The following is a 23,574-nucleotide window of genomic DNA, read 5'->3' as shown; positions in this document are numbered from 1 at the left end:
TCAGATTGCTGATATTGTGCCTGTGGCATGCTGGGATGAAGGGCTATCTAGTTTGTTCAAATGAATGACCTTGAACAACTTTCAATGTCACAGGGGTCAAATATGTTAAAATCTTTAAATAACTTCTTCTCAAATACTAGAAGGCCTAGGGGGCTAATACTTGGCCCATAGCATGCTTGGAGCCCTACAAAGTTTGTTCAAATGAATGACCTTGGCCCACTTTCAAGGTCACAGGGGTCAAATATGTTAAAATATACAAAGGACTTCATCTCAATAAGCAAAAGTCTATGAGTGCCGATATTGGGTCTGTAGCATGCTGGGAGGAAAGGCTACCAAGTTTATTCAAATGAATGACCTCAACCCACTTTCAAGGTCACAGGGGTCAAATATGTTAAAATATACAAACGACTTCTTCTCAACAAGCAAAAGTCCATGAGTGCTGATATTGGGCCCGTAAGATGCTTGGAGGAGAGGCTACCAAGTTTGTTCAAATGAATGACCTCAACCCACTTTCTAGGTTTGGCTTGCTTTTTGTCAGATGACCGTTAAGGCCCATGGGCCTCTTGTTTTACAATCACTTTCAATTTTCCTCCGTCTCCTAGAATTCAGTATTTAGGCCCTTTAGCATTAGTGATGAGGTCTAGAAGGACAAAAGAGCAGTATGATGCACTTTAATTCATTGTTTGATTGTATTGTATTAAAAAGTGCTATTCAGTTGTGTTTCTGTAAGGGTCATCAAAGTTATCTTTTTGAGAAATATTCTATTTCTTTGAGCGATATGAAGCTGGATGTGTTTGATGCTATTTACTTTGCCTGTTTGTTCTGTTGTTGTATACCTTGTTCTCATTTAAGAACGTGACATTACTTACTTGAATTGACCAAGGTTTAACACAGTGAGTGTCGTCGAAAAAATAGAAGATGCTTACTCTTCAGGATTATCTGGTCTTATCGTTATTGCACTTTTCCAGTCTTGTGTTTAAACTTTTCTTTTGTTCATAATTTGCCCTAGTTTTTATTGATTTTTGTTTTTTGATATTGATCATTTTGACATGTTGGTATTTTCTTGTTGTTTTTTGTATGATCTTGTAACACATAGAGTAGGGGACTTAACTCTATTACTTCTCTGGCTTTCCAGGTGGGTGAGTGACAATGCCCTGACCAGCTATCCCCATGTGGTGATGTCTGAACAACAGTATGACAGACTAACTAAAGTGTAAGTATTTAACAGTAATAGTGAAAAGGGAAGAATCAAATGTTAGCATAAATTTCCTTCTGCATAGTTTTCAGTAATTACCTTGTGACGGAGGGAAAAATTTAAATTCAAAAAGTTTTTAAAACATTTAAGAAGAAGAACAGCATTGCAATGCTTTTTCAATAAACTGTTCTATGCAACAAATATGTATGTTTGTAGTATAAAGAATATTTTGGATAATTTTCTGTCATCAAATATGGGATATTGGAAGTTTTTTCACAAAGTAGTGAACAAGACCACACTGCTTTTTTATTTCTTTCAAAGAGAAATTCCAGCTGATTTCTGAAGTAGACTGATCCTTGGTTACAGGATTCCGTGTTGTCCTTGCACGTATACTGGACATTAAGGTGTTAAAACTGTCATGTTTGAGTTTTATATGTATTTTCTGTATCTATGTATCACTTGTTTGTTTTTTTCCTGTAGTTTTGCTGACAACAACCTGATCACCAATATGACTCTCTACAGTGATGACGGATTTTCTCCTTCTGCTCTGAGCCTCTATGAAAGAAGACAGAGATCATTCCAGCTGTGGAAGACTTCTCCTAACATTCGCTATATGTAAATATGTCTCAGTGATATTATTGCTTCAACTATATCTTTGTTTGAGGTTAAGAATTTGTCCATCTGAAGAACAAAATTCAATAGGGTGATGTCAGGAGTTATGTCCCCTGGAAATGTGACACTGAGATTGAAGAGGCTTAGGTGGTCTAATCTGATATATCATTATCACATCAATTTTCTCTACATGATTGCCAGACATGTAATAAAAACTAATATAATTGAAGCCCTTGTAAAATACTATCCACAATATAACTTATAACTTTAATAAACCTGAGGTCCAGGTTCAAATTCTGGCAAAGACATGTAGGGACTTGAACCGTAAACCCCAGAGTTTACAGTTAACTGATTTACATTCAACCTGATATAATATTTTGTAAAGGTCAACAGGGATCAATCTAAAATCTAATTTCACAAGTCCTGTTTAACATCATTGCTGAAGTCAGTGGGTCCCATAATGTGAAATTTAAGTAGTTTCTGAAATTCTTAGTCCCATCAATATTCTTTGTGTACAGGACTTAGGACTTGCATGTAGATTTAACACAGGGTCAGTGATAAAATAACTAAACAATTCCAAATAAACAAGTGTTGTGGAGTAGGTCTATCATTTCAATAGACAATACAAAGTTAAAATGAAGGAAACTTCTAACTTATTAACTTAAAGGGAGATTACTTGGCATAAGAAAAGGATCTCTTCAAGTCCTCGACAGCAGATTAAAAGGAAAAAAAATTGGATACAATATGACTTGCTTTGATTGGTCTCAGAAAGTTAGATAGTAGCTAATTATGATTCAGGTACCTTCATGCCAACCAGATCCCAGAGATTTTATCGACAGACTTCTGTGATCTGCCACTTCTTTACTACCTTGATCTGGATTCTAATCTCCTCACCAACGACAAGTTTCCCGACGATGTGCTGACCTGTCTGTCCTATCTAAATTATGTGTAAGTATGATGGCTGATAAAAATTGTTATCATACGATACAAAATTCTATTTTAATGTCAATATTTAAGTCACCTGAGACAAAGCCTCCGACTGCGATTACCTTTTGTCTGTCTCCATTTTCAGATGGGGATTTCTTCAGTTATCTGCAATACTATGCAGGCTTTAATCTGTACACTAGATATTGGATAATGCAGATCTGTTAAGCTAAAAAAAACAAATTCAACTCAGGTGACCATTAAGGCCTATGGGCCTCTTGGTGGTTAGTTGTTTTTAGTTTTGGAGATAAGAACTAGAGTTCTGATTTATGAATGCTGTACTGATTTGTGCACCTGATTTGTATGGTCATTTAAAATGTTTGACTTTATTAATCAAAGCATTAAGACCTCCTTGTCATGCTTTACATGTTCAAAAGAAATCTAGTATCGGAATGGTTTTCTGGTGCATCAACAGACCAGGCTGTTGAAATCGGGATTAGATAAAGTTTTTTTTCAACATTTAATTATTGTCAACATTCACAACTGATGGAATGGTTTTATCTGTGTTTTGCTGAGCATTATTATCAAGCAGCTGCAAACTTAAGTTTGGATTTTAATTTTGGAATGTCTTTAGAACACACATATTCAATCTAGTAGTAAGAAAATGAGATCTGATGTTCAGCAGAAAATCTTTTAAAAGTGTTTATAGTCTTCAGGGATAATTCCTCATGGAATTCAGAATCCAGTTTCAAAATGCAGTAGTAGATATGACCAGTTGGGGGGTTCTTTTGGACGGATGTAGTCTAGTCATGTTTACTTATAAATTCAGTTTCTGTATTTGTATTTTTCCTAGGGACTTGGGCAGTAACCAGTTCCAGTACGTTCCCCAGACTGTGCGGTCAGCTAACATGACGTCCTTAGAAACCATCGTACTGGACAGCAATTACATCACCTTCATTGAAAGAGGGACCTTCACACAGCTCCCAACTCTACTCACTTTGTAAGAATTTTTTTTTTAAAAAAAGACACAGAATTTTTTCTTAGTTCAAGTAATGGTTTATCATGCCGACTTGATCTTACATTTGTTAAGTCTCTTTTCTGAGTCAAATGTTTGGCTTCTTTTGTTGATAGTTCAGCTCATATTTCCTTCTGTGTTTTAAATATGTATCAATAGGTCTGTTACAATAAACATAATTATAGACTTTCTCTAAAAACAAAACTTTAAAGTCCAGATACCAATAAAGTAGGATTCTAGATTGTAGAGGTAAGTTCATAACTAGACTAAAGACATGAAGGATATTTCAATGTGTTTTCAAGATATTTCTGCAAAAAAATACAGTTCACAATAGAATTTGAGATTTTCTGTGAAGTTAGATGGCTTTCTCCTAAAGAATTCATCCTTGAAGTAATGGAAAGTCACTTACTGAAGGGAAAGAAAATATACATGAAGAGTCATATATCTATGTTACTTTTCAATCCCAGTTTAACCTCTATGGACTATTTTAACTTTTCTATAGTAAAGGTTGCATTGGGATACAAATTTCAATAGATGTTCTCTTGACTTAACATATGATGGTATGTTGTAGATCTCTCGCAAGTAATAGTATAGTGGTGGTTGAGAATGAGGCTTTTCCGTCCACCATCACATCCATGTAAGTATCTACACAAAATCTTCAAAAGTGTCTTTATCAACATGCAAAAAGCTTCTGAGTTTTATCAGTTCAACAGATTCCAAATGCAAAGAAGATAATATTTTTACAAGTTTCTGTTAAAATCAAGAAATTTTTGAATGATAATTGCATGTATGTTTTCAACAGATTGTCTTTTCTCTATCATAGAAAGACGAAACTTCTAATCTATCTATCTATCATCAAATAATTTTGGTAATTCAATTTGATTGAACTGTTTTGTCAGATGGGCAGGTCTCGTTAGAAAAACTCTGTAAATTTGAAATAGATATGGGTTGATAGTCAAATTGTATATCATTTATTTACAGAGATGTGCCAGGTTTACTCGCCTGATTACATTGTGGATTTATCAAACCAAAGTATTATCACTTCTAGTCACCAAATATTCAGTTGGCATGTCTGCGTCGTTATGTTTTTCACTTTCATTCATGTGTATTAGTTACATATATATTAAAGTTTGAGCAAAAATCTTAAATTTATTCTTCAAATTTTTTTTAGCTCATTGACAGGCAACTGTTTTCGATTTACACATGAAAATCCCTTCACAAACCTCACAGCACTGGCCACCCTGTCCCTGTCCAGCAACCAGATCAGTGTCATCCCAGACACAGCCTTCACAAACTGCACTGCCCTTACCGATCTGTAAGTATTTCTATACAACGAGGGTAGTTATGAGCTGGATATACTGCCATTATAAAGATGTAAAAGTTTCAACATTTCTTAGTCATCCTACATAGCTTGATAGCATGAAAACTTTCTTAATTTCACATTTCTTAGGAATTGTTTTAATCTGATGCTGAAAGATATGAATGATTCTAAAATGATACAATAATTTCCGTCTCCTACCTTTACAACAATGAACGAAATTGTTTCACTTCTATGTTCACAGACAGATGGCTTCCAATAACATAGGCTGGCTGACAAAGGTTATGTTTTCTGACTGTCCACTTAGTTACCGATTTACTGCTTCCAACAATGATATCGCTTATATAGAGGATGGAACATTTGCCCACATCACTAGTACAACATATCTGTGAGTTGAATTTTGTTTCAGGGTGATGTTTTTAAATTGATGTATAGATATGATGAAGCTTTTGAAATAAACTTCATTTCATGATAATGTGAGCTTCAGATTATATTACTTGGAAGAAGCCATTATATATTTAAAAGACATAAACAAATTTCATGAAATAAAAAGATTTTGTACAAGATGTTTCCTGAATCTTGCTTACATTTTCTATTTTTGAGAAAAGGATTTCTGCCAATATCTATCTCCATTTCATTCAACTGCTGAAGACTGTTTTAAGGTTACTTGCCAAAAGAGCAAATGAGCTTCTGCTGTGGCAAAGCAAGTCATCCTTGAAAATGTCTTTGTTTCAATAACCAAAGGACTCAAGGTAGTGATAGTGGGCTTGCAGCATGCTTTGAAGAAAGGCCACCAAGGTTGTCCAGTGCAATGACCATGACCCACTTTTAAGGTCACAAATTTCAAATATATTAACATTTTTAAACAACTTGATACTCATAACTAAGAGACTCAGTGTACTGATACCCCGCCTGGTTCATGCCAAGATGACTGGCGATAAGTTTATGAAGATAAATGACCATGAACTACTTTAAAGGTCACAGAGGTCAAATGTGTTCATGTATTTAAACAACTACTTCCTTATAACCAGAAGACAAAGAGCGCTAATATTGGGTTTTTAACATGCTTGAATGAATAGACTTAACATTTTTCAAGGTCACATTGGTCAAATGTTTAGAAATATTCAACAACTAATTCTCATTATAGAATATATTTAAGATATTGATAATGGCTTTTAGAATGCCGAGAGGAAGAAATATGATTGACTCAATTTCAAGGTCATAGGGTCAATCTTCAAGTGGCACCTCTTCAAAAACCAAATAGCCCAGGGTACTTATATTAGCCCTGTAGCATACTGGGATTAATAATCTTAACCCACTGTCAAGGTCATGGCGATAGAATAAATGACGATTTAAAAAAAAATCTTCTTCTCAGTAACCAGTTGGCCCTAGGCCTTGGTATTTATGTAGTAAGTGGCATGGGTAATGAACTGTTAAGTTGTAAGAAGTTGACTGAACAAACCAACAATGTCTTTGTAATCTGCAAAATAGAAGAGTGATTCAGACCCTTTGTGCCTCTTGTCTTTCTTTAAATTTTGATCTATATGTTTTGTTTTATTCCAGTTTGCTTCAAAGCAACAAACTAACCAAATTTCCAAAGGGTGGAGATTTTGCCAACTTGAATGTGTACAGTTTAGGTCTAGGAAGCAATCGGTTCACTGAAGTGCCAGCTGGAGTGTTCAACGGTACTACAGTTGGTAACAGTCTGTGAGTATTAAGGATTGGGGAGAGAAATGTGTTAATTCTGAAAAGGTTCGGCAGTCAGTTACAGTCTAAAAATTTGTAGAATTTTAATTGATTTTGACTTCATTTCTTTTAAAATGCATCAGATCATATCCTAGTTAAAGAATAGGGTAGCTACAGTTTAGACACTTAACTTTGTATAACTGGAAAAACTTTTCAGAACTGTTATTGAACACTCTTGTAATACTTACTACTCTGAATGTCTGTATGGCAGTTTTAAAGATCTATGAATTTTGCATATTATCACAACGATAACTTTGTGTCACATATTTACCATAATGATAACGTGGCATATTTACCATAATGATAACATCACATATTTACCACAATCATAACATCATGTATTTACCACAATGATAACATCACATATTTACCACAATGATAACATCACATATTTACCACAATGATAACATCACATATTTACCACAATGATAACAACACATATTTACCACAATGATAACATCACATATTTACCACAATCATAACAACACATATTTACCACAATCATAACAACACATATTTACCACAATGATAACATCACATATTTACCACAATGATAACATCACATATTTACCACAATGATAACATCACATATTTACCACAATGATAACATCACATATTTACCACAATGATAACATCACATATTTACCACAATGATAACAACACATATTTACCACAATGATAACAACACATATTTACCACAATGATAACATCACATATTTACCACAATGATAACAACACATATTTACCACAATGATAACATCACATATTTACCACAATCATAACAACACATATTTACCACAATCATAACAACACATATTTACCACAATGATAACATCACATATTTACCACAATGATAACATCACATATTTACCACAATGATAACATCACATATTTACCACAATGATAACATCACATATTTACCACAATGATAACATCACATATTTACCACAATGATAACAACACATATTTACCACAATGATAACAACACATATTTACCACAATGATAACATCACATATTTACCACAATGATAATGTGGCATATTTACTACAATGACTACGTTCTCTGTCTTTCATATATCTGTTATAGAGTATTCAATGTACAGAAATAGGTGCATGTCTGAATTTAGCTCAATGAAGTTATTCATGTAAATATTACCTCTGAAATATGTCTTACTGTTGATATAACATCAATGTGTATCTATTTTCTGCAGGGACCTGAGTAGCTCTGAGATATCGGTCATCGAAACAGGAGCCTTTCAATATGTGTCTGTGTCTGGAACTCTGTCCTTAACAGGCAATCCTTTGAAAACCATCCAGGAAAAGGCATTTCTTAGTGTCAGTTGTACAAGACTGTAAGTAGGTCATGATTAAGTCAGTAATCACATACTAGTTAAAGTGATAACCGCTGGAGAATATTTCCTTTCTCCCTTAGTGTCCTGTAATAAGCACACTTCCTTATTTTAAGTAAAATAGCATCATGGAGAATAAATATATTATTGAGTGGTAATGTTTTATATATTAATAAACTTTGAATAATTATATCATTTTTCATTTATTAGGTACATGAATGGAATGCAGATCACACACATCCCGACAGGGGCCTTCCAGTTTGTGAGTGCTTCATACATCTACCTCCAGGAGAATGCCATCGCCTATATTGACATTGCAGCTTTTGATGGTGTCAGTGTGGGATATGATTTGTAAGTACACTTGAGTAAACTTAGCCAGTTAAAGTAATATTTTTGACCTAAACAAACACAATTATGTTTCCAAGATATGTACACTTGAGGAGTTACTTAGTTCTGATATTTTTTATCTCCCACTATTTGTTGATGTTTATAAGCACTATGGAGTTATATTTATAACAAGAAATACATGCTTTACCTTAATTGGTCTGTGTTTTCAAAATTATTGCTACAATTGTTCTGTTTTAGTATTTATAATTGCCCTGGGAAAGTTTACATCTTTGAGCTAATATTAATGCAGAAGATTATCATATTTGAAATAAGGTGGTTTCCAACACAAATTCACCATTATCCACCTTACCTGTTGTATATATCTGTTGTATATTTTTTTTCGCAGAGAACTCTATAGCAACCAGATAGCAACTCTTCGAGGAAATATTTTTGCTAACAGCTCTACCATCTCAAGAAATTTAGATCTCAGCAAGAATTCCTTGACTTCTCTACCTAAAACAGCATTTGATGGGTTGTCATATGTTAAAGCAGTGTAAGTATAGGGAAACTGAATATCGTTTTCACACTTAGAAACGTTAAAACTGGAATATTATATAGACTAAAAATTATGTATTACTTGTCCCTGTGATATTTTAATTTGTATTTTAACGGCAGTTGCGGAGCAATATGAAATTAAGCATGAAGTAAAAATGATTTGCTCTCAGTACCTAAAGGATTAAAATACTTTTGTATCTTTGAGTCTATCATCAAAAACATATTGTACCATACTGATTCACAGTAATATTAGCCACTGATTTCTGTGATAAACTGTTAATTGTAAGCAAATTTGTAATGTTTAAGTATATTTTTAACAGTATTCTTAATAAACCAGTCTAAAACAAGATTATCTATGCTTTGAAAAAATGATGTTCAATCTTTGTTGCCTAATAGTATTGGAATGCGAATCAATTTATTAAGCATTTTTAGCTTATCAAGTCATATTGTTTATCTATGTTCTCTATCCTATTTCAGCAACACGTTTCCTATAAAGATACTCAATAACTGACTTTCTTTTCAAAGCAGCCATACTTAAATGTGCTTTATTTGCTGTTCAAATGCTTTAAATGGCTTCATTTTTGTTTTTTTTTTATTTTGCTTTAAGTGTTAAATTTATCATACAGGCATCCAGCTGGGCTTTTTTGCAGTAGTGTTATGGACCCATACAGTGTTGTGCAGGCAGAAATGTAGGACAGAAATATGTAGTTTTATCTAAATTATCATTGATTTTGTTATAATCCATCTTCGCATTCTTCCTCAGTCTGTTGGATGAAAATCAGATTACAGAATATCCAGCAAACGCCCTGGCTAATAGAAATTTGGAGACAGTGTAAGTTGTGGATGTTTGCGTCACCTTCCCCTCTAAAGGTATAGAAATGATACTAACATGTACATATAGTTGTCTGAAGTGACCAATCAGGATTTTAACACTAGGACTGGGGTATTTTTACACTTTGCGATTCCTTTATCAGATTTGATGTGATGCTTTCTGACCTCTGTGTGACCTCTTTATATTAAAATTTGCTTAATTCTTTTATTCTTTCATCTGCTCTTTCGTATTTTTGTAATGTTGGTAAACATACTTTTAAAGTATTAGCTGTTTTAAGTTCATTTTGAGTTCTTGTTGATTTATAGAAATCTCTTATTGAATCAGACAGAAAAAAACGGTTTGTTTGTACATAATGTAGTGTTGTATTTGACATTCAAATATTCTCATCATTAACATTTCCAAACATTTGTGTTGATTATTATACAAAGTTATAGACTGCATTTGATTTATAATAATATTTAAGAAAAAGTTAAAAAAATTTAAAGTAAAAATTGTATGAAAATGTCCTGTATTATTTTAAACTGAATATATGAACATTGTACGTGTTTATTAGGGACATGTCAGACAACCGTCTCACAGATTTGTCTTTGGTGGCCTTCCTTAATCAAGCCACAATGAAATCTCTGGATTTGAGGAACAATCTCATTACCAACATCATCGCAGGCGTGTTTGATCCTCTCGTCAATCTTGAGACTCTGTAAGTCTTCGTCAGAGTCATCAGTCAATAATGTGTTTGTCTCAGTATGAATCATCATTCACTTGTAGTGAATTGCTGCCAAGAGGAAGGAAAAAATATCAAGTATTTTCTGACAGTAAGAAGCTCTCACTTCATATGAATCCATAAGAGGGCTTCAAATAAGATAAATGCATTTAAAGTTCATTTGAATTGAATGTTTAATTTTGAATTTGTAAAATTTGTTTAGGATAAGATGTTGATGTTCAAATGTAATGATTTGTAAATTCCTTTTTGAAAAGAATGGAAAGCTTCAAATTTTAAAGAAATTGACTTGAGTTTATTTTAAGTTATTTCTTGTGTGTTAAACGAAAATATTTACAATTTACTTGTACATTTAGACACTAAGATTGAGCCAATGACGTACTTTTTAAAAAAAAGTTCATAAAGTCCCTTGTACCTTCTCGCATGCCGGGCGATCAGAGTAAAGGGACCAACTTTATTTCTTACATATACATGTATATCTACTGACAGGATCAGTATTGTCATCTTTATCAACTGTTTCAGCAACTTAAAGAACAACACCATTGGGTATGTCCAACCCAATTCCTTCGCTTCCCTCGGATCACTGAAGACATTGGACATGTCGGATAACCAGATGTACTTCTTTCCTAGTCTGCCCAATATGACTGAGCTGACCTCTATTGACCTCTCCAACAACCAACTTCAGTCTTTTGAAGTAGCCACCTTTGATGAATTTGAAGGCAGTACAAAGTTTAAAACACTGTAAGTGTTATTTAGTTAAGATGTTTGCTTTACACATGCCTGTATATTTGTACATGGGTAGTAGATGGTGACTACCTCTCTGAACATCATATGGGAGGCCCATCTCATGCTGTCCATAGCAACCAGGGTAAAATGTCTTACTCATAGACACAACCACATCAGCTCAGACTAGACTGTTTCTTAGCTTCCTGAGAAACATGAAATGCCATGAATAGGGGTTGAACCAAGCACCTCAGATTTCCACCTGAGGTGTTTCATTGGCCAAAGCTCTGATAGCATTAGCTACCACAGCCCAATCATCATTCTTAAAACAAAAAGTCATCTCCTATTTTGGTTATGGCATTGCAGTGTTTTTCTGTTATACCTCTTGAAAAAGATTTGTTAAACTTCAGGTGTTAGGTATTATTGTCAAATATGAATTTATTGTGAGTTCTTATGAATTATCCAACAATATTCATTTCAAATTAAGAGAATTTTAAAAAAGAAAATATTCAGTGCATTTGTTAATGAACAGATAAGCTAATCAGCTTAAAAAATAAACAAAAAAACAAAATTCTGTATGAATGCCTGATCGACTGAGTTAATTTGTTTATTATCAGACATCAGTGATCTCAAATATATTCTCATACACACAGCAAATGATCATTTGGTATCCAGCAGAAGCTGTCCTGACTCACATTGAGGGTCACAGAGTACATATTGTTTGTAAAGTTTGATGAGCTGGACTTAATTCCAGGTTTTTGATGAAAGTTTCTGTGATGGTATGTATTGTATATAATTTGTTAAACTTTCCTCCAGGACACTTACAGGTAACAATGCTATCGGATGTGACTGTTATATCTACCAGACCCTGGAGAAAGTACAGGAAACCATCGCTGGAGGAACCTGTGGCTCCCCTTCACAGGTGGCTGGCATCCAATTTGACTACACTACGAAAACTAATGCAACCTACTTCTTGAATGCAGATGTCAACAATTTCTTGTGTTGTATGTATATATAAAATGCACAACCAGTAGGATTATAGTAGAGTCGAACAAGTTGGTCAATTCCTTACCATCTCGTACACTATGTATGTCAGTGCTAATACCCTACACAATGGTCATTTGTCTGATGTTATACTGGTTGTTTTATAAGAACTTCTGTTCTGTTGACATAACCTACCTGAAGGAAAATATTTCTAAATGTTTGGCAATCATTTATATGAAATTAGTATAAAGACACACTTCATTTTTATCAGAAATCATACAGTCCATCAGAAAAAATGTAAAATCATTTTATTTACTTTTGGCAACATTGACTTCTGGTTTAGTACCCTATGTTTTAGTCTCCAAATTGATGTATAGGTAAAATCTAAAGGTATGTTTACTGAAAAATCAGACCAATATTTAATCTTTTCAAGCTCCGCTTAATGTGGCCGCTTCAGCTGTGACCTCTAGTGATGTTACAGTTACCTGGACACGTCCCAACAACACTGTGGCTTCTTCCTCGACAGCGACTAATACTGAAGCAGCTGCATGGTAGGTTTTTATGCCACCTGATTGAAAGATCGGAGGCATATTGTTTTTGCCTGTTTGTTTTTTTGTCTGTTGTCAACTTTAACCTTGCCCATAACTATTGCACTGTTAGAGGTAGGGCTTTCTTATTTATTATGTGTATTCCTTGTGACAAGATTCTTCCAGTGGTACCATAATTTTTATACCCCCCGCAACGAAGTTAGGGGGGTATACTGGAATCAGGTTGTCCGTCTGTCCGTCCGTCTGTCTGTAGACACATTTTGTCCGGCTAACTCCTTCTAAACCTGTGAACCGATTTTGAAGAAACTTTACAGGAATATTAAGGATCATGTGTAGATATGCATGCCCTTTTCTTTTTTTGAAAATTTTGGTTGCCATGGTAACTGGTCACTATAAACTAGTTTTCTAATAAATGTCCATAACTCCTCAGTTATTTGACTGATTGTATTCAAACTTAGTAAAAAGATGTAATTCAGTAAGGCCAATAATTGGAAATATTAGATGTTTCCCAAGCTGTTACCGCGGAAACACAATCCTGGCCTCTGATTGGACATAATTTACTGAGGATGTAAAAACCTGATTGGGTCAAAGACTAATATTCCTCATGGTCAAAGGGTCATAGCAAATCAATATTCATATTGTACCTATAAGTGCATCAGTATTTTTAAAATTGATGAACTGAAAAGCAATAGAGAAGGAAATACCTTACAACACTGTGACCAAAAAAATATCCATTAATCATGTTTTGGTAATTCAGCTAACCACTTATGAGATGATGAGAATTAAAATTTCTATAAATTTTATTGACTGTGTAAGACTTATTGAAATGCCCAAGTTTTCTGTCTACAGGCAGTACCAGGTCACCTGCACCGCCTCGAGTACTGGGACGTCCCATACCCAGCTGGTTACCGCTGTCTTCACACACACCTTCACTTCTGCAAATGGTATCCAGGGCAACACTGAGTATGTCTGTGTGGTGGCACTTGTTGTTGGAAGTGGGGGTAACGCTTCGACCAGTGCACCGAGTCAGCCAGGGGTCGCTACAACACAGATTAATTCAGGTATGAATATGCAACAGATATTTGTGTAGATTTTGTGATGGAACATGTATCACAAATAACAACAGCTTTTTAAATATTAAACTTTTCTCACATTATTTTCAAACTTTGAAATGGTGTTGAAGCATATATTTATTTACAGCTGTTTGGGTATACTGCAGGAGGATAATTAGATATTGCTTATTCAAACCAACACCAATAACACTGCCAATTTCTGTGCAACAATAACTCTAATGTAATACAATTTCTAATACAACAGTTTTTGACTGCATGTGGTAGCCCCTATGGTATATTATTATGTAAATATGGTTAAGGATGCAAACAGTAAGACATACATGTATGGACTTTTTAAAAATAAAAATTGTTAAGTGCTTTATCATACATGTAAACAGCAAAATTAGAAGGTCTGCAGCGCCTAGTCAGCTTGCTTGTAGAACGTTCCTCTTGTGTTAGTCATTTGGCTGGAATAACATGACAGTAGATATGAATAAATCTGAGTGTCAAGCTCAATCTTACTCCAGCTTCTCTTTCCAACAACATCTGTGTTCATTGGGAAAACTGAGTCACATGCTAGACGAAGACAAAATATTAAAACAGTTTCAATGACATCAATCCTTAAGCTTTTTTTGTATAAGCCTTAGATGTGGTTACATCTTGATTAGATGGCGAGTCTTAAATGAAATATAGGTCACAGCAACCTACATTTTAATCTTTAACACTTCACTTGGCTTTGACAGCAAATACAATACTATAAAAAAACAAGCAGTTTCTTGAAGTACTAAAAATTATGTGAATAATCCATTAAAACTAACTCCGTTTGATGGCCCTAATGACCTTTTATGTGTTGACGGGCCGTTAAGAATGTAATAATATTAATAATATTAAAACTAACTGTCTATTTGGTTACAGTTGCATCAGGAAACTCATCAGCATCTGTAAGTGATTGGATCCTGCCTATAGTGTACTATGACTTCAGGTAAGTCATGGCATGATTCTGCATATCCTGTCTTCTTGGGTCACGTCATGAATATCATCATTTAGGATGATGTTGTCTCCTGGGAGCTCTGTAAGAAAGGGATGTCAATCTTATTTTCAATCTATGTTGCTTTACGATTATTTTTTTAACATATATATGTATTTCAAACTTAAGAACTTGATAACTTATTACATTTCATCTAAGTACCTGGTAGTTTAAGTCCCACTTTATTTGTACCTTAAAGGTTCCTCCTAGGTACATATTCTACCCAGGACCTGCTGGGCTCCATTATGGACACTTGGAATATATCATTACTCACATTGATAAAAACATCATTCATCATATTATCTTGTGGATTAGACCCTTAGATCTTTGCCAAGTTTTACGAATATTCACGGAAGCGTTTTAATTATATTTCAGTCTAATACATATCAAATACATGTACATCACAAATTGAAATCTCTTTCTGTTTTGTATGAACAGTATCCATGTTCAGTTCTGTTTTTTACTAATCTTTCATTTAACTTCTAAGTATGAAATATCCAGAAATATCATACAGCACTATTTTGCATTCTGATACTTGATTTGAATGCAAAGAAAAGTTGTCAAAAAACCTAAAAAAATAAAAATAAAACACTAGCTAGAGAGAAGAGTAGTAAAATACAAGATACTAGTATATTAATTATAAATGAATAAAACAATACATAATGAGAAATTTGTTTTATTTACAGTGTATCCCATGTTGATTTTACTGGCTATGAAAGCACTATCGTATCTCGACCAACCTTTGTACCTAGTCCATTCGGTGCCTGGTTGATGCGTTCAAGTACACCTACCACTGACACCTTCTCTGAATGGTTTGTTAGTAAATCTGGAACCAACTACGCCTTCGACAACAACATCACACTGACTATTATAGCCTCATCTCCTCCCACCCACAGGTAAATGATAAATTATGTCTAGCATCCCCCTCCCACCCACAGGTAAATGATACACTATCACTGTCAAGTCTCCGCCCACCCACAGATAAATGATAAACAATCACTGTCAAGTCTCCTCCCACCCACAGGTAAATGATACACTATCACTGTCAAGTCCCCTCCCACGCACAGATAAATGAAAAACAATCACTGTCAGGTCTCCGCCCACCCACAGATAAATGATAAACAATCACTGTCAAGTCTCCTCCCACCCACAGGTAAATGATACACTATCACTGTCAAGTCCCCTCCAACCCACAGGTAAATGATAAACAATCACTGTCAAGTCTCCTCCCACCCACAGGTAAATGATACACTATCACTGTCAAGTCCCCTCCCACGCACAGATAAATGATAAACTATCACTTTCAAGTCCCCTCCCACCCACAGGTAAATGATACACTATCACTGTCAAGTCCCCTCCCACGCACAGATAAATGATAAACAATCACTGTCAAGTCTCCTCCCACCCACAGGTAAATGATAAACTATCACTGTCAAGTCCCCTCCCACCCACAGGTAAATGATACACTATCACTGTCAAGTCTGTCAAGTCCTCCCACGCACAGATAAATGATAAACTATCACTGTCAAGTCTCCTCCCACCCACAGGTAAATGATAAACTATCACTGTCAAGTCCCCTCCCACCCACAGGTAAATGATACACTATCACTGTCAAGTCCCCTCCCACCCACATATAAATGATACACTATCACCGTCAAGTCTCCTCCCACCCACAGGTAAATGATACACTATCACTGTCAAGTCTCCTCCCACCCACAGGTAAATGATACACTATCACTGTCAAGTCCCCTCCCACCCACAGGTAAATGATACACTATCACTGTCAAGTCCCCTCCCACCCACAGGTAAATGATACACTATCACTGTCAAGTCCCCTCCCACCCACAGGTAAATGATACACTATCACTGTCAAGTCCCCTCCCACGCACAGATAAATGATAAACAATCACTGTCAAGTCTCCTCCCACCCACAGGTAAATGATACACTAAATGATAAACAATCACTGTCAAGTCTCCTTCCACCCACAGGTAAATGATACACTATCACTGTCAAGTCCACTCTCACACACAGGTAAATGATAAACTATCACTGTCAAGTCCACACTCACACACAGGTAAATGATAAACTATCACTGTCAAGTCCCCTCCAACCCACAGGTAAATGATAAACTATCACTGTCAAGTCTCCTCCCACCCACAGGTAAATGATAAACTATCACTGTCAAGTCCCCTCCCACCCACAGGTAAATGATACACTATCACTGTCAAGTCCCCTCCCAAGTCCCACCCACAGGTAAATGATACACTATCACTGTCAAGTCCCCTCCCACCCACAGGTAAATGATACACTATCACTGTCAAGTCCCCTCCCACCCACAGGTAAATGATACACTATCACTGTCAAGTCCCCTCCCACCCACAGGTAAATGATAATCACTATCACTGTCAAGTCTATCACTGTCAAGTCCTCCCACCCACAGGTAAATGATAAACTATCACTGACAAGTCTCCTCCCACCCACAGGTAAATGATACACTATCACTGTCAAGTCCCCTCCAACCCACAGGTAAATGATAAACTATCACTGTCAAGTCCCCTCCCACCCACAGGTAAATGATACACTATCACTGTCAAGTCTCCTCCCACCCACAGGTAAATGATACACTATCACTGTCAAGTCCCCTCCCACCCACAGGTAAATGATAAACTATCACTGTCAAGTCTCCTCCCACCCACAGGTAAATGATACACTATCACTGTCAAGTCCCCTCCCACCCACAGGTAAATGATACACTATCACTGTCAAGTCCCCTCCCACCCACAGGTAAATGATACACTATCACTGTCAAGTCCCCTCCCACCCACAGGTAAATGATACACTATCACTGTCAAGTCTCCTCCCACCCACAGGTAAATGATACACTATCACTGATACAATCACTGTCAAGTCCCCTCCCACCCACAGGTAAATGATACACTATCACTGTCAAGTCCTCTCCCACCCACAGGTAAATGATACACTATCACTGTCAAGTCCCCTCCCACCCACAGGTAAATGATACACTATCACTGTCAAGTCCCCTCCCACTGTCACAGGTAAATGATAAACTATCACTGTCAAGTCCCCTCCCACCCACAGGTAAATGATACACTATCACTGTCAAGTCCTCTCCCACCCACAGGTAAATGATACACTATCACTAAATGTCAAGTCCTCCTCCCACCCACAGGTAAATGATACACTATCACTGTCAAGTCCCCTCCCACCCACAGGTAAATGATAAACTATCACTGTCAAGTCGCCTCCCACCCACAGGTAAATGATAAACTATCACTGTCAAGTCCCCTCCCACCCACAGGTAAAAGATACACTATAACTGTCAAGTCCCCTCCCCCCCACAGGTAAATGATACACTATCACTGTCAAGTCTCCTCCCACACAGGTAAATCACTGTCAAGTCCCCTCCCACCCACAGGTAAATGATACACTATCACTGTCAAGTCTGGTAAATGATACACTATCACTGTCAAGTCCCCTCCCACCCACAGGTAAATGATACACTATCACTGTCAAGTCCCCTCCCACCCACAGGTAAATGATAAACTATCACTGTCAAGTCTCCTCCCACGCACAGATAAATGATAAACAATCACTTTCAAGTCTCCTCCCACCCACAGGTAAATGATAAACTATCAATGTCAAGTCCCCTCCCACCCACAGGTAAATGATACACTATCACTGTCAAGTCCCCTCCCACGCACAGATAAATGATAAACAATCACTGTCAAGTCTCCTCCCACCCACAGGTAAATGATACACTATCACTGTCAAGTCCCCTCCCACCCACAGGTAAATGATACACTATCACTGTCAAGTCCCCTCCCACCCACAGGTAAATGATAAACTATCACTGTCAAGTCCCCTCCCATCCACAGGTAAATGATACACTATCACAGCTATAACCCTTCTCACCCAGAGGAGAATTAATCTTGTAAGTAATTTTGTGTGTATACCTCTTTGTGAATTCTGTTGTAGATATATTTCAGACAAGTTTTACCCAGTAGATGGAACAGGCTATGGTAACAACGAGAAGGATTGTCTGGGTGAAGACCATAACTTAGGGTATGTTAATGTTGAGACCATAACTTAGGGTATGTTAATGATGAGACCATCACTTAGGGTATGTTAATAAGACCATAACTTAGGGTATGTTAATGAAAAGACCATAACTTAGGGTATGTTAATGATGAGACCATCACTTAGGGTATGTTAATAAGACCATAACTTAGGGTAAGACAATAACTTAGGGTATGTTGAGATAAGATTTATTGTCTGATGAATGACTTTGAGTTAATTACATAGTGAGAATGCTGATCCTGATGTCATGTTAGAGAATATAGCACAGGAACAGCATGTCCATAAAAGGTGTTGGCTTCATTATATATAAAGATAATGGTATTCAAAATGTAAAGAAACACTGACAATTATGTTTAAGTATCACTTCAAGTATTATATTTTGATATAAGATGGTTTGATACTTTCTAAATCAGAAGAAATCATGTTACAATGTAACAGCCTGTCAAAATTGTTTGATAGCATCGTGTTCATAGAGTAAAATGCTGATTAAACTTGTTGTTATCTGTTCTTTCAAATCATTATGTTAAGACTCAGCTAGAATTCTGTAATAAGTTCTTAATCTTTTGAAATAATTTGTATTTGTAAGTATCAGTTTAAATGATTTTTTCTTGACCTGTTTTAGCAATTATTTAAATTAACTATGTGTCATGTTAAAGCATTTTCACATGGCGATTTGTTTTTTAAATTACCAAATATTGTCATATAGTTTAAAAACTTTTGTGTCTTTTTGCATCAGGTTCACTTCAGCTATTCGGTCTGGATTTGTGTACCAGGGAAATGAGACCATTGCTGTTGGGGGTGGAGATGACATGTGGGTCTACCTGAATGGTAACCTTGTTCTTGAGGTCACAGCGAGAGGGGAGGGCTCAAACATACCCTGTAAGAAAATAGACATATCAGCTGCGTCGGCATCAGGTAAGACATAGTTCATTATTATAATAAAGTATTTTTTCTAGACCATTTCAAGAACAACATGCTTTGCTTATAACAGTTTTACCCGTGACTGTAAATACATTTTGAAGCATGTTAAAGTCAGTAGTGTAGAAATGGTTTCTTTGTTAGTAAGGAGTCACCATTGAACTTTGGTATTTAGAAGGTGACAGAACTGTAGGAAAACTTACAGGAGTATTTGATTTAAGTGAGATTTTATGTCAAGTGGAGAGTTTTGCTGGAATGGATATTCAAATTATACAGGGTCTTTGAGTTAAACGAGATTGAGATAACAAGGTTCCACTATATGAGTTTCTGTGTGTAACAGAGGTCATTTTTCATCACAATGCCTCCGCTAGGAATCGAACCCGGGACCCCTGGTTTACTAGTCTGACGCTCAACCAATCGAGCTAAAGAGAAGTTCTCTCTAGCCGAGTGGTATATTGCGGCTAGTATTTTACCAGGGTTACATACTCCCCCTCCAGGAAATAACTCGTCCTCGAGTTTCCAGGGGTTACAGTGATGCTGGTGGGGCATGGCTAAGTATTATTCCTGGGTTCCTACATGGGCGCCAATGTAATCGGGGGTTGCAAGAAACGTCACAACACCGGAGTTCGTTCTGTATATTTATTACGATCATAAGGACGACACCCTGCATGTAGTGCAGGGCCGATGATCGTCGAACCACACTCAATAAACTGAGGATCAGGATCACATTATTAAATCGTCTGTCTTTGTCGGAGCCAGATCTATAGCACAACTGCTAGTTCCAAAACAAACTTGTCATCTGGCAAATTCCCGCCAACTGACCACACAAAGAACAACAAACACAATGACCACACCAACTGACCAATCAGAACACAAGACATAATAAAACACTATGACACTAACGCCACCAAAGGCAATCACACCTTCGGACACGGATGGACGCGGATATATATATATAACGACGTCAACGATAAAATAGGCAAAGCGAAAGCTGGTACTTACGACATGAAGTAATTATATTAAATAAAAACAATAACAAATAACCCTGTTACATCCTCCCCTGCTTCGGAAAATGTCGTCCACGACTAAAGACATTCCTAGGAATGCTGCTACTTACATAGCATAAATGTAAAAACTTTCCTGCAAAACTGAAAATAATAATAAAATCATCTAAAAACAAGAAAATCTGGAACTATTAATCAAGAAAATCTGGAACTATTAATCAAAAAGGCAGAACAACTCAAGTCTTCCCAGCAACAATACTCAGAAGAGCAGAGACAACCCTGTCATCCTGTCTGTCCAGAGATCCCACTTCTACTAGTTCCGAAAGGAATCTGGCACGACTTCGCCACTCAGGCTCACCCAGTTGCTGTTTCAGCACATATCGGTCATCTCTCATCCAGGCGGGTTTGGCCCGACTCCTCAGTGACCGTCTGGGTGCCACAGGACTTGCCTGGTGATCAGCTGGTGGCTCCAATTCTTCGGGTTGCTCAACAGGTTCTTCTATCTCTTCTGGTTGCTGCTCATGCACAACATCCTCGGGCACTGTGGTAGTGGCTGGTCCGGAAATGATGTTGGGTCGAACATCAGTCGTAACCACTACCACTTCCTCCTCCTCCGAAGATGAAGTGGAACCTTCGTCACTAGAAGGTTCTCCCCTAACAGGCGCTCTGGGTTTCCTCACTCGAGGAGTGGGAACCGGCCTCTCTGGTGGCTTGGGTGGAGCTGTGTCCATGTGCAGGTAACCTATGGGTAAGAGAAGGTTCCTATGGAGAGTTCTTGTTCTTCCCTCCCCGTTTTCCCTCCGTACCACATAGGAAGGTATTCCAGGATGAGGCTGCTCTATCACGATGTAAGGATCTTCTTCCCATCGGTTGGCCAGCTTATGTCTTCCTTCAAAGGCGACTATTTTGACAAGCACCCTATCTCCCACATTCAGTACAGCTTCGCGGACCCGCTTGTCGTAGTTGTTCTTCTGACTGGCTTTGGCCTGGTCGGAATGAGCTACTGCCAACTCATAGGCATGCCGTAGTCGCTGACGCAGGTCTTCGGCATACTGAGAAACGGTACCACCTTCTTGCTCACTCCCAACACCAAACGCAAGATCGACAGGTAATCTGGGGTTCCGTCCAAACATAAGGAAGTAAGGGCTCTGTCCTGTTGATTCCTGGCGGGTACAGTTGTACGCATGTACCATACTTGAAACATGAGCTTTCCAGTTAATCTTCTGCTCAGCTGACAGTGTCCCCAACATTCCAAGTAAAGTACGGTTAAACCGTTCACAGAGCCCATTTCCCATAGGATGGTAAGGGGTAGTATGGGACTTTTCAACTCCAGTGATCTTGCAGAGTTCCTTCAAGATGTTGCTTTCGAAGTTGGGTCCTTGATCTGAATGTATCCTACGGGGAAGACCATAATGGACCACAAAGTGACTGAAAAATACTTCCGCCGTAGTACGCGCTGTCATGTTACGAGTAGGCACTGCGATGGCGTATCTGTCATGACAAGAATGTTCTCGATGCCACCCTTCGATGTTTCCAAGGAAAGAAAATCCATACACACTAGTTCCATAGGTTGGCAAGTTTTGATGGATACTAGCGGCGTGCAGACTCTCGCCGGTGTTTTCCTTAGAAGACACCTGTAACAGTCCTTGATCCATCCCTCCACATCCTTTGTCATTCCTATCCAGAAATACCTGTCCCTCACAAGTGATAGTGTTCTGTCCCGACCCTGGTGTCCGAAGTCATCATGTAGCATGGTGAGGATTTTGGGGATGACAGTTCTTGGAAGGACTATCTGGCTCCTTGCAGTGCCATCATCTATAATATCCCGGCAAAGTACACCATCAATGAGTTTAAACTTCTCAAAGTTCTTCAACATCGCTTGGTGTCCAGTTGCAGATGGCAGATCATGTCTGGCAGGCTTAAGTCCTGACTCCACACACTGAATCCAAAAGCCTGTGAAAGGGTCCTGTAATTGCTCTTCCCTCAATCCCTGAACTGGCTGTAACACTGCAGTCTCTTGTATTTTTCCAAGTGCTTGTGCTGATACAGCAACAGTCTCGATGTAAGGAGTAGCGTTGATGCCGTTGCTTAAAGCCTGTATAATATCCTTGGAGATGACTACTGGCTCCTCATTGGGCAATGTTGGATGACGCGACATCCCGTCAGCATCAGCATTACTCACACCTGGCCTGTACAGGATGCTGAAGTCATAAGCGGCCAAGGCTGCAACCCATCGCTGTGATGTTGCATCCAGCTTGGCGGAGGTAAGAATATATGTTAACGGATTGTTATCTGTATAGACTGTGAATGGGCAAGCGACGAGGTAATCCGAAAACTTGTCCGTGACAGCCCACTTGAGAGCAAGAAACTCCAGCTTGTGTGTGGGGTACCGATGCTCTGCTTTCGTCAATCCTCGACTAGCATAGGCTATAACTCGCTTGACTCCATTCTGTTCCTGGTATAATACAGCTCCTAGTCCAAGTCCCGAAGCATCCGTGTGAAGGGTAAATGGCTTGGTGAAATCCGGATAACTGACGATAGGTGGTCCAGCAAGACAAGTCCTAAGAGCTTGAAATGCCTCCTCCTGTTCCTCTCCCCATACCCATGGGTGTTGGCCCTCTGGTTTCT

General features: G+C 37.5%; 1 protein-coding gene across 1 annotated transcript in view; it reads left to right on the top strand.

Moving 5' to 3' along the window:
- Positions 1 to 19,950, top strand: part of LOC132564756 (protein artichoke-like) — a 28,998-nt gene extending 9,048 nt beyond the window's left edge. Inside the window, exons 12-32 of the mRNA XM_060229385.1 lie at positions 1,136 to 1,213; positions 1,676 to 1,810; positions 2,606 to 2,755; positions 3,585 to 3,731; positions 4,318 to 4,383; positions 4,918 to 5,061; positions 5,309 to 5,452; positions 6,628 to 6,771; positions 8,022 to 8,162; positions 8,370 to 8,510; positions 8,893 to 9,039; positions 9,805 to 9,873; positions 10,427 to 10,570; positions 11,114 to 11,332; positions 12,131 to 12,318; positions 12,732 to 12,849; positions 13,696 to 13,907; positions 14,814 to 14,880; positions 15,612 to 15,821; positions 18,923 to 19,009; positions 19,761 to 19,950. Coding sequence (XP_060085368.1) covers positions 1,136 to 1,213; positions 1,676 to 1,810; positions 2,606 to 2,755; positions 3,585 to 3,731; positions 4,318 to 4,383; positions 4,918 to 5,061; positions 5,309 to 5,452; positions 6,628 to 6,771; positions 8,022 to 8,162; positions 8,370 to 8,510; positions 8,893 to 9,039; positions 9,805 to 9,873; positions 10,427 to 10,570; positions 11,114 to 11,332; positions 12,131 to 12,318; positions 12,732 to 12,849; positions 13,696 to 13,907; positions 14,814 to 14,880; positions 15,612 to 15,821; positions 18,923 to 19,009; positions 19,761 to 19,950 — 2,941 coding nt within the window. The remainder of the gene's footprint in view (positions 1 to 1,135; positions 1,214 to 1,675; positions 1,811 to 2,605; positions 2,756 to 3,584; positions 3,732 to 4,317; positions 4,384 to 4,917; positions 5,062 to 5,308; positions 5,453 to 6,627; positions 6,772 to 8,021; positions 8,163 to 8,369; positions 8,511 to 8,892; positions 9,040 to 9,804; positions 9,874 to 10,426; positions 10,571 to 11,113; positions 11,333 to 12,130; positions 12,319 to 12,731; positions 12,850 to 13,695; positions 13,908 to 14,813; positions 14,881 to 15,611; positions 15,822 to 18,922; positions 19,010 to 19,760) is intronic.
- The last annotated feature ends 3,624 nt before the right edge of the window (positions 19,951 to 23,574 follow it).

Source organism: Ylistrum balloti, unplaced genomic scaffold (assembly GCF_031769215.1).
Source record: "Ylistrum balloti isolate Yb309-2 unplaced genomic scaffold, AGI_CSIRO_Ybal_v1 Utg372726, whole genome shotgun sequence".
Taxonomy (NCBI): domain Eukaryota; kingdom Metazoa; phylum Mollusca; class Bivalvia; order Pectinida; family Pectinidae; genus Ylistrum; species Ylistrum balloti.
Note: the sequence above shows the minus strand (reverse complement) of the source record. Positions and strands in the feature narration are given on the sequence as shown.